We start from the raw sequence: 18,702 nt of genomic DNA, 5'->3' as shown, positions 1-18,702 counted from the left end.
ATCGGAGGCCTGGCGTAATGGCTCGAAGGGAGGTCTCTTGAGAGACCTGAAGACTCGAACCATGTTCCAAGGAGGGGGTCTCACTTCCGACTGGGGGCAGGTAAGCTCATAGCTACGTATGAGTAAAGAGAGTTCTAGCGACGAAGAAATATCCACGCCCTTCAATCTGAAGGCCAAGCTTAAGGCTGAGCGATAGCCTTTCACCGCCGAGACAGAAAGGCGCATTTCTTCTCGCAGATACACAAGGAAGTCCGCTATTGCTGGAATAGTGGCATCGAGTGGAGAGATACCCCTTCCACGACACCAACCACAAAAGACTCTCCACTTCGCTTGGTAGACTCCCACAGAGGACCTTCGCAGGTGCCGAGACATTCTCTCCGCAACCTGTTGCGAAAAGCCTCTCTCCGCGAGGAGACGCTGGATAGTCTCCAGGCGTGAAGCCGAAGCGAGGCTACGGCCCTGTGAGGGACACCGGAGTGGGGTTGTCTGAGAAGCTCGTGTCGTGGAGGAAGCTCCCTTGGGAGTTCCGTCAGGAGTTGCAGAAGGTCCGGAAACCATTCCGCGTGATGCCATAGCGGAGCTACTAGAGTCATGGAACAGTTGACCGATAGTCTGGTCCTGTTGAGCACCCTTCTCATCAGACAGAATGGTGGGAAGGCGTACATGTTGATGTTGTCCCACCGTTGCTGGAAAGCATCTTGCCAGAGTGCCTTGGGGTCCGGGACTGGTGAGCAGTACAGGGGCAGCTTGAAGTTCAAGGCTGTCGCGAACAAGTCCACCGTCGGGGAACCCCACAAAGTCAGGACTTTGTTGGCTATCTGAGGATCCAAAGACCACTCGGTACTCACTATCTGCGAAGCCCTGCTCAGACTGTCGGCGAGCACATTCCTCTTGCCAGGAATGAAGCGAGCTGATAGTGTTATCGAGTGGGTTTCGGTCCACCTCAGAGTCTCTACTGCAAGATGGGATAGCTGTTGCGAAAAAGTGCCTCCCTGCTTGTTGATATAAGCCACTACCGTGGTGTTGTCGCTCATCACCACCACGGAGTGACCCGCCAGGGACCGTTGGAACTGCTGAAGAGCCAGAAAGACGGCCTTCAATTCTAGCAGGTTGATGTGTAGGCACTTTTCCGGGGGGAGGACGAGAAGACTCACTCCATTCCGCAGGTTCTCGTCGGCCAGCCACCACCGCAAGTCCGTCTGTTCCAGAGACCCCATTGGGATCAGAATGTCCGGGGAATCGGATCCTTGATTCCACCGGGACTTGAGCCGCCATTGAAGGGATCTCATCCTGAGGCGGCTGTTTGGAACCAGACGGGCCAGAGAGGATAGGTGGCCTAAGAGACGCAACCACCCTCCTCAGCCTTGCTATCCGGTCGTCTGATGGAAAGGCTTTGTGGAGATTGGTGTCTATTAGCATGCCTAGATAAACCAGTCGTTGGGACGGCTGCAGAGAGGACTTCTCGAGGTTTACCACGATCCCCAGATCCTGGTAAAGATCCAGAAGCCTGTCTCGGTGCCGAAGAAGGGTCGACTCCGAGTCTGCTAGGATCAGCCAATCGTCTAGGTAACGAAGGAGACGAATGCCGTTCCTGTGCGCCCAAGATGAAATCAGGGTGAACACTCTGGTGAACACCTGAGGAGCTGTGGAAAGACCGAAACACAGCACCTTGAACTGGTAGATCTTGTTGTCTAGGCAGAATCTCAGGTACTTCCTGGAAGACGGATGGATTGGGATCTGGAAGTACGCGTCCTTTAGATCCAGTGTACACATGAAGTCTTGTGGTCTCACCGCAAGTCTGACCGTGTCTGCTGTCTCCATGCTGAACCGGGTTTGTTTGACAAACCTGTTCAGAGCTGAGAGATCGATGACGGGTCTCCAGCCTCCAGTAGCCTTCTTTACAAGAAAGAGTCGACTGAAGAAGCCTGGGGAGCCGTCCACGACCTCCTGGAGAGCACCCTTCTGGAACATGGTCTCGACTTCGGCCTGAAGGGCCAGCCCCTTTGCCGATCCCATGGCATAGGAGCTCAACGACACTGGATTCGCTGTCAGGGGAGGTTGAGATGACGTGAACGGGACGCGATAACCTTGGCCGATCACTGAGACCGTCCAAGCATCGGCCCCGTGTTGCTGCCACCTGCGGACGCAACGCTGAAGGCATCCCCCCACAGGTGGACACGCAGGGGGACTGCCACCCCTAGGGCTTGCGGCCGCGGCCGCCACCCCTAGGAGTCTTGCCTCCCCTGGAGGACTTACCGCCCCTCTTGACCTTGGCTGGAAAGGGCTGGGGCTTAGACACTACTTTCTTAGCTGCCGGTGCCTGTTTGGGAGCCTTACGAGGCTGTTGCTGCTGTTGTGGCGGGGCTGGAGGCTTATAGGGCCGAGTTGTAAGGGCCCTGTGGAGGAGGGAGTCCGTGCTGGATTTCCTCCACCTCTCAGCCGTTCGCTCCAAGTCTTGAAGCTCAAACAGGCTCTCCCCCAGAAGGGAAGCATGTCGGAGCCTACACACATCCACGGCGGGGACCTTCGGATGGAATCTCTCGGACACAGCATCGCGACGCTTCAACACCGAGTTGGCCCACAGGGTGGTAACCTGGTGCGCCAAAAACTCGATGGAGCGGGTGCCCGAGAGCAAGAAGGTCTCTGGGGCCTTCCTATTGGTCTCCTTGGACAAGTCCTCAGATCGCAATAGGATGCCCAAAGATCCTAGCCAGAAGTCCAGCCACGAAGTGGCCTGCATGGCACACTTAGCGACCTTCTCGTGGTTAAGGATCTCCGCCGCCGAGAACGACACCTGCCGGGCAGAGAGTTTCTCCAGGGGAACTCCCTTCGCCAGCTCCTCCACAGAGTGATGGAGAGGAAGAGCGAGGTTGTGCTCACCCAGGATCTCGAAATACCTCCTCTGCTGAAGGCGAGGAGGAGGGATAAGCTTGTTCCCGGCAGTGGAACGACTGGAGGAGGCAAGAAGTGCGAGCTGAGCGTTGGCCCTAGCTCTGGCACTCTTCAGCCCCCGAGACCAGGGCAGAGCTGCACTGGTCTTAGGGGCCTTCCGAACGTCAAACACTTCATCCAGAATCGTGTCTTTGCCTTCACGGGTGGCGATGACTGGATCCGTAAGTCTGTTAAGTGTCCTTATCAGGCTTAGGACCTGCCAGAAGGCATGTTCGGACTCTTGCTGTTCTCCTCCCTGCGGGCTGGCAGCTAAGTCTCCTGCCCCAGGAATCTCTTCCTGGGGTGACACGTGGACATTCCCCTGGGTTGTCGTGGGTTCCTGACGAATCCTTGCAGAGGATTTAGGGACGGTCTTGGAATCCTTGGGTTCCCTCCTGGGAGGGATACAGGATCCCAACAACGAGGTTCGAGGGGCCCCTTCCTCACGAGACGATTCTCCTGCCTGAAGCGAAGTCTCCCCCCCTGGTGCCGAGGGGAAGACTACCGCCCCACTGGACTCACCTGAGGACGGAAAGGCCTCGTCCACGGGAGAAGGAGAGAGTACTCGTGCAGGAGAAGGGACCTTCGAGACCGACCTCTTGGGAACCAACTTCGCCCTAGGGGAAGTCACCACGAAGTCCACTCCTCTCTTTCTCTTCAGCGTAGGAGAGACAGCCACTGGTTTGTCACCCTGGCCGGCGAGTGCTGGTTTCATAACCCTCACTAACGCCCGTGCCAGCGGACCAAACCAAGTCTGCTGCTCCAAGGACACAGAGTCCGAAATCCTCGCTAAAGAGAAAGGGATCGGGCGATCCTTTGGAGTGGACACGACGGTACCTGCCTGAAAAGAAGGTGGGGAAGAATGCTGTACTGACCTGTCTTCGTCCTGCACTACCAACCTGTGCTTGGATGGAGGTGATCCCGAGTGCCGTCTAGGAGCACGCGTCCCTTCTGCTACCACCGGCTGTGGAATTCGCCGCGAACGATGGTCGCGCGAAGGCGAATGGTCGCGCGGGAGTGCGGGCGAGCGATCGCGCGGGCGCGCAGGTGGATGATCGCGCGGGGCGCACAGGCGAGCGGTCGCGCGGGCGCACAGGCGAGCGGTCGCGCGGGCGCACAGGCGAGCGGTCGCGCGGGCGCACAGGCGAGCGGTCGCGCGGGCGTGCAGGCGAGTGGGCGCGAGGGTGGGCAGGAGAATGAACACGTGTCCGAGGCGACGAACGCAAGCGTTGGCGCAACGGCGAGGGATCGTGCTGCCGCATAGGTGAGGAAGATCGCTGGCGATGTCGCGATGTGGTATGTCGACGCACTGGTGTGCGATGGTGAGCAGCATGCGCAGGTGAATGACCGCGTAATGGTAAGCGATGGCGAGCAGCATGCGCAGGTGAATGATCGCGTGATAGGGTGCGATGGTGATCAGCATCCGCAGGAGGGCGATCGTTCAGGGTTGTGCGATGAGGAGCAGCATGCGTAAGCGGGCGATCGTTCAGGGTTGTGCGATGGCGAGCAGCATGCGCAGGTGAATGATTGCGTGATGGGGTGCGATGGTGATCAGCATCCGCAGGAGGGCGATCGTTCAGGGTTGTGCGATGATGGGCAGCATGCGTAAGCGGGCGATCGTGCAGGGTCGCGCGATGGCGAGCAGCATGCGCAGGAGGGCGATCGTGCAATGGCGAGCGATGGTGAGCGGCATGTGCAGGCGGGCGATCGCGCGATGGCGAGCTAGAAGCTGGCGAACCATGTTCCTTCAGGAGCGTTGGCGAACGTCGGTGCGTTCGTTGTCGCTGTTGAATAGGCGATATTAAGATCGCCTGTGCGCGCTGGCAAGCAGGTGCGCGCTGGCAAGCAGGTGCGCGCTGGCAAGCAGGTGAACGCTGGCGAGGAGGTAATCGCTGGCGTGTAGGTGATCGCTGGCGAGCTGGTGATCGCTGGCGAGCAGAAGGTCGACGCGTGTCCTGTGAGAGGACAGCTGGTGCGGCGCGTTCACGAGCAGGAACGGGAAGATCGCTGGTGCGTTGGCGAACATGTGTTTCTGACACACGCGCAGCACGATGTTGCGTAGCCACAGGACCAGGCAGATGGTGAGCAGGGAGTTCAGCAGGAACTAAAGGGTGGTCAGAGACCGCAGGGCATGGTCCTTAAATGAGCGCTGACGAGCAGGAGAGCGCTGGCGAGGGGGGCGAACATCAGGAGAGAGCCGACGAGCAGGTGAGCGTCGGCGAGCAGGAGATCGCTGGCGAGCAGGAGAGCGCTGGCGAGCAGGAGAGCGCTGGCGAGCAGGAGAGCGCTTGTGCGTTAGCACTGCTCGCGTAAGGGAAGAATCCCTTAGCCCCGAAGGGACCGTTGCCCGTCGGGTGACGAGTTCTCCAGAAGGCGAAGATCCGGCAGGAGATGGTGAGCGGTCTGCAGAGAGGTTCAAGGAGGGCGGAGCAGTCGGTTGAGGCTGACGAGGAGAGTTCCCCCCGGAGGACGAAGACCCAAAAAGGCGCCTCTTAGTCCCCCTGTAAGGGGAAGGGAGGCCCTTGTGGCGTAGAGGGCGGTGAGCCTTACGGCGGAGGCGGCCTCGGGGGAGATCGTCGGGACCATCGGTCCTCCGAAGGGGAGTCTCCGTCAAAACACTTCCCTCAGAAGGAAGCTGGGCAGCAGTCGAGACCGAAGGACTCACTTCCCCCTTCGAAGGATGCACGGAAGGAGGAGGAGAGCCTTGAGCACCATCACCAGCAACAGCACCTGCGGCGGAAGGCCCAGCCACGTCGGAGGCCTCTGTCACCACGACGTCGACAATAGACAGAGGGTCTACCTCCGCTACCACCGGTGACTGTTTAACAGCGGCCCCCAACGAGACAAGGTCAATAAGAGCGACCCTGGAGGGCAAGCCCTTAAGCCCCAGGGACGACCAAATCTGTAAAAGATCATCACTGGATAAGGCATTATTATCAATAACCTCCCCCGGAGAAGGAGGGGGAACCGCCTCGCTATGGGAGGCGACGCCCTCTCCCCCCACGGAAGGTAGGGAAGCAGAACAAGGGCCTGCGCTCCCACTCGGACGACTCTCCTTAGGAGGCGGACGAGGGGGAGCTTCGGAGGAGGTTTGGGCGGCGGAAGAAGAGTCTCGAGAACCTTCCTCCTTCAAGGCTAACCCCGGAGAACGGTCTCTCTAGGACTTCTTCTTACGCCGACGGCCAAACCTCTCCCACTGGGAGGCAGACCACTCCCTGCACTCACGGCACATGTTATCCTGGTCGCACCGTCGGCCCCGACATTGAGGGCAGAGGGTGTGTGGATCCGTAATAACGTCCGACATGAAAGTCCCACAAGGACGGCCGGCAACTCCAGGGCATGTACGCATAGTAAAGAAAATAACTGAAGGTCAACTTCCAACCAATCACACACGCTGAAAAGAAAAAGCAGAAAATTAAAGGCTGTCACGAAGGCGATGAGCAGACACGTCTGATCACCGCCGAGCCAAAAGTGAAGTGAAGCAAGTCACCGGTGTGTGGAGGGGGGAGGGCTAGCAAGCTACCCTTCCCCACCCCCCGCTAACTAGCGCGGGGGGTAATTAACCCTCGTTAAAAACTATTGGCTCGTCATTTCAGCTGCGCTAAAAGTAATACCCTTTGTAAATAGCGTGGTTTGTATTTCGGTTACGGAACAAATATATATATATATATATATAAGAAAAAGTAAGTTGAAAGACAAAAATTAATGGCAGTCCAAAATAGGCGAGAAGGAAGAGTGGATACAACCGGTCTCCATCCGAGCCATAAGTAAAGTGAGCTAAATCACCGGTGTGTGAGTTGGAGCGGTAGCAAGCTAACCCCCTACCCCAGCTAACTAGCGGTGTGGGTAGTTAACCCTCGATAAATTTTAAAGGCTCGTCATTTCGGCTTCGCAGAAAGTAATACCCCCAAACAAATAGCGTAGGCTTGTTTTCCAGTTACGGAACAAATACGAAATAGATTTATATGAGAGGCAGAAAACAAAAATCTTGTCCTTGTTTTTGTAATTATGTTCCCCTTCCACTCGCTCCTTATAATTTTAGCAACCTTATCAGATTTTTTTGGTAACATTTTCTCTAGGATAGCTTTTGCTTAATGGAATTACTTGCTACTATCTATATTTTCCTTATTATCTATATGGAATAATCTACAATACCTTTATATCAACTTTGATATCAATTTGGGTTTACTCTTTTTCATGTTATAACACAGCATTATATAAGGTAAATATATCTAAAACAATAATCTATACTGTACCAAGATATATTAAAAACAAGGATTCCTGTAGTTTTGAACAGTATTTGTATATGTCACTTAAAGAAAAATATGGAAAAGATGGTGCTATAATCATCTCAATTTAAACCAGAGATAGGTCTCTAACAAAATATTATCATGTAACTTCCATTTCATCAGAAGATGTTACACTCTATTTAGAGAAAAAAAATCACTGACTAAATGAGGGCACTGATGTGGAAAAACTGAAAAGAATAATCACTGTAAAACACCAAAAGCTCACATAAAGGTCCATTTCTGCCTCTTTCCATTAATATTATTTCTATTATTATCACTTGCTAAGCTACAACCTTAGTTGGAAAAACAGGATGCTATAAGCCCAGGGGCTCCAACAGGGAAAATAGCCAGTAAGGATAAGAAATTAGGAAATATACTACAATAGAAGTACAAGAATAACAATAAAATAAATCTATTACATATACTATAAAAACTTTAACAAAACAAAAGGAAGAGAAATAAGATAGAATAGTGTGCTCAAGTGCACCCTCAAGCAAGAGAACTCTACCCCTTGACAGTGGAAGACCATGGTATAGAGGCTATGGCATTACCCAAGACTAGAGAACAATGGTTTGATTTTGGAGTGTCCCTCTCCTAGGAGAGCCGCTTGCCACAGCTAAAGTATCTCTTCTACCCTTACTAAGAGGAAAGTAGCCACTCAACATGACAAATTTGTAGATAATTTTTATTTTTCCTAACTACTCAAACCTTAGCTATTTATTAGGGGTTATACTTTCGGCAGAGCTGAAATGACGAGCCATTAAAATTTAGCGAGGGTTAACTACCCACACTACTAGTTAGCGGGGGGGGGGGGGGGGGGTAGCTTGCTACCACTCCCATTCACACACCTGTGATTTAGTCACTTTGCTTGGAGGTAGGACTTCAAGGGGGCAAGTTTGTATAAATAGCTAAGGTTTGTATAGTGAGGAAAAATACAAATTATCTACAAATTTGTCATTTTTTCCATAACTGGAATACAAACCACGCTATTTATTAGCGGTGACTCACCCATTAGGAAGGGTGGACGTCCCTGCCAATCTGGGTTTTGTCTTTGCATAGGGGCTCCTTATCTGAGTATGTTAGTACTCAAAAATAAGGAGTCTCTGCCCTCGCTAAACCTTGCTACGCAAGGTCCGCGACCTACGCAAGCTGTGTGTTGAGACGTGAAGAAGTGTGACTGTCTAGGTAAAGTTATTCCGAGTCTATGTAGGAAAAACTTGATGTAACCAAAACTTCCCAATACCACCTCGCCAGGGTATGGGGACGCAACAGTATTAGCTTAATACTAGGTACACAAGGGAGCATGGTTTACCTGCAGTGGTTTGAGGTCAGCTTATGCAGAGAACCCAGGATGCTACTTTCCCTACGAGAGGGTAGGATGAAGAAAAGAATAACAGCCAGTCCAATCTTTTCATTCAAGCAGACTAAAACCGGGTAACAGTGCCCTCAACCTTCTGCTACTTGTCCAATAAGGAGCTAGAGGTATACAACCAGCTGTTGTGCAGCCACCACCGGAACGATAGAGATTGTATCGAGTTCCTGTGGGTCACGTCTTGCAGAAGAAAGGTTGTGAAAGTCACCTGGAGCATTCACATCCTTTCTTGTAAAACCTGCGTCACAGATTAATCTGCTAAGAAGGACCAGGGGCATAGTTATGCCCCTTACAGTGTGAGTCGTCATGTCGAGATGATGTTTCGGTGATCCTCCTCTAGTCTCTCCCAGTGCTGATGACAAGAGAAGGGACCCGGGTGGGCTGTTGCTGTTTTCTTTAGGTAAAGTCTCATACCTTACCCTGGGTACAGTAACGGATGATCTGGATCGTCCGTGACCGAGTTGAGACTTGTGTAAGATCCGTCACCTCTGAAGACTCTGTCTGGCGACATACTCAGGGACGAAACTGAACATTGTCTTTCGCCCTTCTCAATAATGGGCATTGTCGAAAAAGAGACCATGAAGTTCCTTGACTCGTATGATTGCTGTCAGAGTGTGTTGGAACATTGTGTTCTTAAATCAGGAGAAAATTTGTTGCCTGGTGAAGTGGAACATAAGGAGGTCCCTTTAGAGATCAGAGATTTGAACCATGTTCCGAGAGGAAGGTCTCAATTCCGACTGTAGAAAGGGAAGTTGTAAGTCTGTATGAGTTAGGAAAAGTCTATCGATGAGAGGGTGTCCCTTTTCTTTCAGTTTGAAGGTGAAGGATCAAGGTTGAGTGATCATCTTTACCTGTCAGAACTGAATAGGGGGTCTTTTCCCCTTGTATATACTCGAGGATTCCGCTATTGCTGGAATCAAGGTATCGAGTAGAGAGACACACTTTCACATGACGCCAACCACACAAGACGTTATACTGCCTGGTAGACTGATGATGAGGAATTCCTCAGATAGCTAGACAACCTTTTCGCAAAAGAGGTATTGGGTAGTCTCCAGGCGTACAATCATAGCAAAGCTATAGCTTGTGGTAAGTGTCTGTGATGTGGAGAGGGTTCTCTTGGAGACTATCAGGAGCTGCAAAAGGTTTGGAAACCGTTCTGCATAATGGCATAGCGGAGCTAGGAGAGTCCTTGAGAGGTTGACCAATGCTCTAGTCTTCTTGAGTGCCCTTCTCCAGATAAAACAGGGACGAAACGTAAACGTTATTGTTGTACCCACCGTTGTTGCCAAAGAGCCTTGGGGTCTAGGGCTGGTGAGCAACGGCAGCCTGAGATTCAGGAGCGTTGCGAACAGACCCCTAGTTGGAGGACCTCATAAAGTATGAACTTTGTCGGCTACATGGCGATCCAAAGCCCATTCGGTATACCTTATCTGAGATGCTGTGCACAGATTGTCGGCGAGCACGTTCTTCCAGTCTGGAATGAAGCGGGCTGATAGTGGTACCGAATGGACTTTGACCCATCTTAGTGTTTATACTGTTAGATGGGAAGAGGCTACAAGAAAGTTCCTTCTTGCTTGTCGATGTGAGTCTCTATGTGGTGTGTCGTCCATCACATCACTGAGTGGTCTGTTAGGAACCGATGAGGCTGCTGATGGACCGGAAAGTTGGCCTTCATCTCTCAAGAGATTTAAGTGAAGGTACTTTCGGGCTCTGTCCAGAGGGCTGCGGTCGTGTGGTGCAGCACTATGGTCTCTCCTCTCTTCTTTTTCTGGCTCAAGTCTCTTGGAATGGGAGTCGTTCTCGTTTCGAGAAGGTTTTGTGGAGATTGGTGTCTAGAATCATTCCCAGATACACCAGTCTTCTGGGAGGGAAGTAGGGAAGACTTCCATAGGTTTACCCTGATCACTGGATCTTGGTAAAAAGACTTCAGAAGTTCCGGTGTTAATGCAGGGTTGCCACTGAGTCTGCTAAGGTCAGTCAGTCGTCCCGAGACAGAGGAGATAGAAGCCGATCCTGTGAGACCAGGATGGGTGTAGTGGAAAGACCGAAGCACAGTGCCTTGAACTGGTGTTTCTTGTTTATCTAGACTGAATCTTCCAACCTTCCTACATGGATGGTTTGGACCTGGGATTAAGTGTCCTTTAGGTCCAGTGTGCAAATGAAGACCTGAGGTCTTAGCCCTTGTTCGAACTCCAACATGGTGTGGATATCAACCCAAAGGGACAGTTCCTTGCAGATCCTTTTGCATGGAAGATTGTCGACGCTGGAGTCTTGACCCGTGTTGTATAAGATCAGGCGCGATACCCAGTGTAAGAATTCTTCTCTGAGAGAGAATTCCTTTAACTAACAGAAGGAAAGCAACCTAACCCATGCATGGGAAAGGAACTTCCCAAATAGTACACTGTTGTTGTAAAGGTGAACGACCTCGAGAAGGGAAAGACCGTAGTCAATCTTTCAGAGGCTACATTCCCTTTGCTCAGAAATCCATGTTTCCTGTAGGAAAAAGGAAAAGGCGAAGACAATAGTTGAATGAAGAGGGTCCAGGCGATGACGATTCCCCTGCGGCGGCAGGGGTTAATGGTTATATGCCAACGGGAAGACCGATGGACCAGAGAGTGAGAGGTCGTTCCCCATGAAGTGGAACTGTGCTGGCCTTGCTAATCTACGCAAGTGTCGTTGTCGTATATGTATCACACACACAGCACAAACACTGAAAAGGAAACTTATCACATTTCTATACACATATATATACATAAACATTAAGAATGTTTTCATAAATATACAAGTATAATAAAAAGTAAGTTAAAAGACAAAAATTAATGGCAGTCCAGAATAGGCGAGGAGGGAGAGAGGAAACAACCGCTCTCGATCCGAGCCAAAAGTAAAGTGACTAAATCACAGGTGTGTGAACGGGAGTGGTAGCAAGCTACCCCCCCCCCTACCCCCCCTAACTAGCGGTGTGGGTAGTTAACCCTCGCTAAATTTTAATGGCTCGTCATTTCAGCTCCGCCGAAAGTATAACCCCTAATAAATAGTGTGGTTTGTATTCCAGTTACAGAACAAAATTACATTGCAGTAGTTACCCCTTGAGCAAAGAAGAATTGTTCGGTAATCTCAGTGTTGTCAGATGTATGAGGACAGAGGAGAATGTGGAAAATAGGCCTGACTATTCGGTGTATGTGTAGGCAAATGAAAAATGAGCCGTAACCAGAGAGAGGGATCCAATGTAATACTGTCTGGCCAGTCAAAGGACGCCATAACTCTCTAGCGGTAGTATCACAAGAATATTATTCCAAGGTACATAAATGATGATGTTGGACTCAGGCTTAGAAAATGCTGAAATAGGACAATAAATTTTCAAATATTTTCAATACTTACTACAGATTTTCCTGTACCCCTTGGGGCTATAACAAGGGCAGAGTTGCTCTCGCCAAGTTTCAGAGTCCTGGTCAAAAGCTCTTCTAAATGCTGAGCCTGCTTAAAGTATCTGGATAGCAAAAGCTCACCTGTAAAATAAGCACTTAATTACTGAATTAAATCAAAGAAAATTAAAAACAATGATAGAGGGCATTGGATATAACTCATTTTACATCTAACACTGTAAATGGAGGCTCTGACGTATATATGCTATGAATTATTTTTGTAAAAAACCTTTCCTTATCTAAAACAACAAGGCAGTTTAGAAAAAATGACACTTAAAACACTTTACCAGAACTTTCTGTAGCTTTCCAGGGGCAAAGGCTCTCTCTCAACTGCCTTTGCAAAGCTGTCATCAAAGACTTTCCTGAAACATTCGACTTTTCATCGTTCAATACCATCTTCGAAAAGTTGCTCCACAATCAACAACACACTGGCGGTTCCAAACCTGAAATTATAAAATTACCATCAAATAAACCATACCTCACTTTACACAACTCGAGATGATAAATGCCTTAACCCTTTTACCCCCAGGTTATTTGGAACTTTCCAACCCTTAACCGCCAGGGGTTATTTTTTTTCAAGCACATTTTGCAGTGTATTTTCTTTAAATTGCTCTAACAGCCTTAATTTTCGTCATAGAGAGGTCAGGTTGGTCTCATTCTCTCGGAAAATGCCTTAAGTTTCTCAAAACAAATTATCAAAAATATGCAAAAAAAAATTTAAAAAGCAGTTTTTTGCAAGGACGTACCGGTTTTGTGAAACGTACCAGTACGCCCTTTGGGGGTAAAAGGGTTAAATGATAAATAAATTGAATGTCAATAATAAAAAAATTATTAAAAACTATTTAAATATATGATCACTGGAATTTTCAAAACATTTCTTATCAAAATAAAATGACTAACCTTTGAAGCTTCTATTCCTATCAGTACTACGACTAAAAAATTCATTTAATAAAACATGAAAGTAAAAAGAAAAAATAATCTGCTTAGAGATCCAAAAGTATATCTAATGGTACAATACAGTAGTGTATTTTTCCCTTTATTATTATTTCTAATATCATTATAAGCTGTAACCCCAGCTGATGAAATAAAATGCTAAAAATACAGTAAATCAAATAGGGAAAATCAGCCAAGAAGGAAAAAGAAATAGGGATGCAAGGCATCTATAGAAAAAAAAAGTTAAACTAGTATCCCAGGCTATAAAACAAGACTAATTTCAATTTTCTCAACAAAAATGCATTGTGCATACTGGTTTCGATCAGTTTGGGGAGCTTTCTGTGGATTTACAATGACGTATATGTTAGGTGATTATTCTAAACCAATTAATAGCTTTCAAGTACTTCTTCATAAGTTCCCAGAAGTTGTTCTACAATAGCCATTTTTTTTTCCATCTTCCCCTCAGTTTAAACTTAACCACCATCACGTAAAGACTTTTCCAAGAGGGAACTTAAGGGAAGTACATCAATCTATTTCGAAATTTAGTGTAATTTTATTTATGTCGGCAACTGATTATGATGGAAATGCTCTCCGTTCACTGTATAGCTAATGTTACTCATGTGAAATTAAAAAATACATGCTAAATAATGGTGTACATTTTTAAAAATTTCTTTGTGTTATCCCTCAAAGGTCCGATTCTGACCCAATTTTTTGGGAAGACCAGCACATTTTCTATTGCAAAGCTTCTGTGCAGATAAAAAAAAAAAATGTAGATATCAACCATAAGGTAAGGGATTATTTGGGATTTACTTTATCATAATGTAAGGATTTCTTTATGATCTACTTTGAGTTTGTGACCTGGGAAGGGGGATCCGGCTAGAGGATGTGACCTAGGATGGGGGGTTCGGCTAGAGGCTGTGACCTAGGATAGGGGGTCCGGCTAGAGGCTGTGACCTAGGATGGGGGTCCGGCTAGAGGCTGTGACCTGAGAAGGGGGTCCCAGCTAGGGGTTGTGACCTCTGAACTACTAGGTTAGGTTAGGTGGGTTTGTTAAGTTCCGTACCCATTTAAATAATCATGCTTTGGCCAGTTTTCAGCCACTTAATGAACCATACATTTTTGTTATTATTTTACTGTATTATAGGGCAATGTAACCTAGGAAAAAAAACTACTTTTTCTATAAAAAAAATTCCGCTCTCTTCGAAAATGACACTCGTTCCCATCGCAAATGAATAGTTTCAGAAATATATATCCATATATATATATATATATATATATATATATATATATATATATCTATATCCTACGGTAATGGGGGACTCCCAGTGGGAACTCGGGGTTTTGAGTGGGGAAAACATACTGGGGAAACGATATCTAATGATAAAACAAGCCTTTTCTTCTCTATACATTACCTTCTTGGATGTATAATAAATGGAGGAAAAGACAAAACAGTATGACTAGCTAAACTTTGGAAGCGCCGTTGCAAAGGCTATGTCTCTTGTAAAAATACGGTAACCAGACCTGCCAACGTGTGATATAGAGTTGCGGCAATGTTAGCATAACATGCTAACATTAGCAGTGTTTTTCATTTATTTTTTGTCATTCTATTGTCAGTTGTAGTCGCTCCCATTCGTTCGTTTGTACATAGCAGGTTTCGACCTTCTGCGCACAATCTCCCCCCCCCCCTGCGTATAGGCTCCACCACCACCAATAGGATTTCTTCTTCTCTAGCCGTCGAATTTAACTATTCGACTTCACACGTTTATTCAAGTATATGACTTGAACCAATACAACTATTATCATCCCTTTTATGTAATACCCTCGTATACATATTACTTTTGACCCCAGTATTACTCGTTTTATTATCCGATACCTTATAAAATCACCTCATTTTATATTCCCATCAAATATTATTTATCATACACTCCATTTTATCTTGCTATATTACTTTTATACATTTTGTTATTACCTTGTCACTCCCAGATTTCACATAAATACTTGCTCTGGACAAGTTTCCCATTCTGGTTCATTCATGTTTACTCTCTAGACTCCGTTGCTTTTCTGTTACCCAATCACGAACCCATACGTATGGAAAGTTTGCACAGGGGGGTTAATATTTCCCTAGCCCCACCTTCCAACAAACCCTTTTCTGTGGAAACCTTTGTCAAAGTCAGGTCTTTGTTAGTTTAAGTGGTCTTTTTGCGTATTTTACGATGGAAGTTTAAGAAAATTGTAACAACTGCAGTAATCTATACCTGAAAGTATTTTGGTGAATTCCAATGTTGATAATTTTCTTAAATCACGTAATGTAATATACCAACGTTTACAGTGTTTCAAGTGCAGTACTAAACTTAGGCAAAGAAGTCAAGACACCACAGACTCTCAGTCACAACACCCCAGTGACCCACAAGTTTCGTCGTCACGGTCATAAAAGTAAGTCATTAATTTCTTTAATTTTAATGTGTTAGTTTTACTATATTTTGTTAGAGTGCAAAGCTCAACATTACCGCTTGCCAGTGCATACGAGCTTGATATTTTATTTTCCTGCGATCATAAGCGAGCCAGTGGCGGAACAAGAAGCATTATATTTAACGTTGCTAATATTAGTGTAACATTACATGTTAGAGTAACATTGCTAATGTTAGAGTACGCAGCTCAACATTACCGCTTGCCAGTATATACGAGCTTGATGTGCAGTTTTCCTACGAGCTTAAGTGAACCGGTGGCGGAATAAGAACCATTATATATATAGTGTCGCTAATGTTACCGTAACAGTGCTAACGTTATCGTAACGTGAGTGAAGTGACATGGAATTTGAACTAGTCATTATATTTAAACATTTTAACATGATATATATAACAAAAGACATTACTGTATATTGAGTTTGTGACCTGGGAACTTCTAGGTTAGGTTAGGTGGGTTTGTTAGGTTCTGTACCCTTTTTGTAACTTTTTATATATTGTGTAAAGTGTATATGGAAAAATTCTTTAAAATACACATGATAATATTACCGTAGCATTGCTAACGTTAGCAATGCCACCAGAACGTTGGTAACGCTCTGTATCATTGCTAACGTTGTTAACGTTATCGTTCGCAGTACATACGTGAGTGAAGTGACACGGAATTTGAACAAGTCATTATATTTAAAAATTTTAATAAAATATATGTAATAAAAGACATTTAAAAATTTTGGTAATTTTTATTGTATTACAGGGTGAGATTTCGAACAGAAAATATAAGTTTTCCTATAGTAAATAACGTGATTTAACCAAATTTGCTGTTCATTTCAATCGGAAACAAACAGATCAACCAATTAGGCTAACTTTAAGTTGCATGGTGTCACTTTTCTTACGAATGTACTGCGAATGATAACATTAGCAACGTTACCAATAATACACAGTGTTACCAACGTTGACGTATGGTACACAGAGTTACCAACGGCACGCTGACATTACTAACGATAGCAATGATAGATATTTCCATACGAATTTTAAATAATTTCTCCATATAAGTTTTACCCAATATATAAAAAGTACAAAAAGGGCACAGAACCTAACAAACCCACCTAACCTAGCCTAGTAGTATGACAGGTCACAAAATAAAATTTGATCTACATCGGACGTTGGCAGCACTGGTTACTGTATTTTTTCATGACACAATCTTTGCAACGGCGCCTCCAAAGTTTATTCAGATATACTGTTTTGTATTTTCCTCCGGTTATTATAATTTCAAGAAGGTAATGAATAGAGAAGAAAAGGCTTGTTTTACGTTTATATATCGATTCCCCAGTATGTTTTCCCCACCCAAAACCCCGAGTTCCCACTGGGGGTCCCCCATTATCGGGGGATATAGATGTATATATATTTCTGAAACTATTCACATGCGACGGGAACGAGTGTCATTTCCGAAGAGAGCGTAATTTTTACTATAAGAAAAAGTAGTTGTTTTCCAAGGTTACATCGCCCTGTAATGAACTACAATGAAACCAAAATTTTAACGGAAATTAAATTTTTTCCTGTAGAAAATATCGTGATTTAACTGGTTTTCGCCTTCATTTCATCCATAACAACAACCAGTTCGGCTACTTAAAGTTAGTCGAATTGGTTGTTCTGTTGGTTTGTGGTCGAAATGAAGGTCAAATTCGGTCAAATCACGTTTTTTACGACAGGAAAACATATATTTTCTGTTCGAAATGAGAATTTGTAATACAATAAAACTTGACCATATTTTTTCCAACTTATCTTGAGCTTATTTTGTATACCTGACCATTATTATTGCAGTAAATCACTCATATATGACATTTCCCGACACAGAAAACTCCGGTTTCCAACTGGTGACCCCCATAATTGTCTTTATATATGGGGGTCCAAAGAACGGGTGGTTTGCCCAATAATCATGTTCAGAAATGCATATATTTACCAAAAATACTTACAACAGCCTATGCCACCGCAATAATACCTCTTCACTTGTAAATGTATGAGAATATCAAAGAATTCTGATGAAATTAACTGAGGAAAATTATAACTAGTAGTCACAGCTGTACTTCCCGCGCTCTAATCAGATCAGATCAGAATCATCAGATTCAGGTTGAGGCTTCGCCTTTGCAACGGCGCCTCTGTGTCTTTTAGTTTTGTGTGCTTATTTTCACTAGTTTTTCTCTTTTCATCCACATTTGTTGTAGTACACTTTTCTTATTTTCAATATTTTCCTCAGAAAAAAAGGAATTTTCCAACTGTTTGTGTACTAATTTTCACTAGTTTTTCTCTTTTCATCCACGTTTGTTGTAGTACACTTTTCTTATTTTCAATATTTTCTTCAGAAAAAAAAAAGGAATTTTCCAACTGTTTGTGTACTATCTTCGTATGGTTGTTGGAGCTCAATTGCTTTTATTCTTATATCACTAAACTGTGGACAATATAACATAAAGTGGTTAGTATTTTCTTCTACATCACAGAATACACAGTTTATATTTACACCTTTGTGTCTTTTCTTATATATATTCAAACCCAATGTGTTTGTTTGTCCTTGCTCTGAATAATAAAAGTGACGAATATGTGTTGCCATATACTTCCTCCTTGATTTCACTTTTCCAGTTTTTATACAGAATTAGACTCTCCTTGCACTCAATTTCACTCTTCAATTTGCTTGTGTCCCATTCTCTTGTTCTCTTCTCTATATCCTCTTTCGTACATCTCTTGACTTCTCTCATCACCACCCCACATTCTTCACCATACTTCACATGCATCCACCACTTCCTCTCTATTTCTTCCATATCATTGACTATTGCTGTTAGTATGTCCTTCTCTCCCTTATAAATCCTATTAAGGTACCTCAGCTTTCCATCAATTGCCCTTGTTTTCATAGCAGATGCTCCTACATCCCCTCTCAAGGCTACAATTGCTAATATCCTTCTATACATTCCATTCTCTATTCTCTGCAACCTTTCTATTTCAGTTTCCATTAAGTTAATTACATTTGTTCCATATAATATAGAAGGTAGCGCTACACTTTTCCATTATGTTTTCCCTATCAGTATTTTATTAAAACTTTTTTCTATGATTGAATACGTAAGATTAGCTAGCCTTTGAGCCTTAACTATCATTTCACTTTTCTGTGTTTTGAACATATTCCTACTGTCCTCTACCTTCATACCTAAGTGTATAATATTGCTTACTACTCTTATTATTATTATTATTATTATTATTATTATTATTATTATTATTATTATTATTATTATTATCATTATTATTATTAT

At 45.4% G+C, this 18,702-nt stretch overlaps 1 protein-coding gene across 1 annotated transcript in view; it reads right to left on the bottom strand.

Annotated features, from left to right (window-relative positions):
• Positions 1–17,517, bottom strand: part of Orc4 (origin recognition complex subunit 4) — a 43,190-nt gene extending 25,673 nt beyond the window's left edge. The window contains exons 1-3 of the mRNA XM_068359930.1: positions 17,380–17,517; positions 12,302–12,457; positions 11,971–12,098 (exon numbers count right to left, since the gene is read on the bottom strand). Coding sequence (XP_068216031.1) covers positions 11,971–12,098; positions 12,302–12,410 — 237 coding nt within the window. The 5' untranslated portion in view covers positions 12,411–12,457; positions 17,380–17,517. The remainder of the gene's footprint in view (positions 1–11,970; positions 12,099–12,301; positions 12,458–17,379) is intronic.
• Between the last annotated feature and the right edge of the window lie 1,185 nt (positions 17,518–18,702).

This window comes from Palaemon carinicauda, chromosome 36, assembly GCF_036898095.1.
Source record: "Palaemon carinicauda isolate YSFRI2023 chromosome 36, ASM3689809v2, whole genome shotgun sequence".
NCBI classification, from domain to species: Eukaryota; Metazoa; Arthropoda; class Malacostraca; order Decapoda; family Palaemonidae; genus Palaemon; species Palaemon carinicauda.
This window is presented reverse-complemented; position numbering and strand designations above follow the sequence as displayed.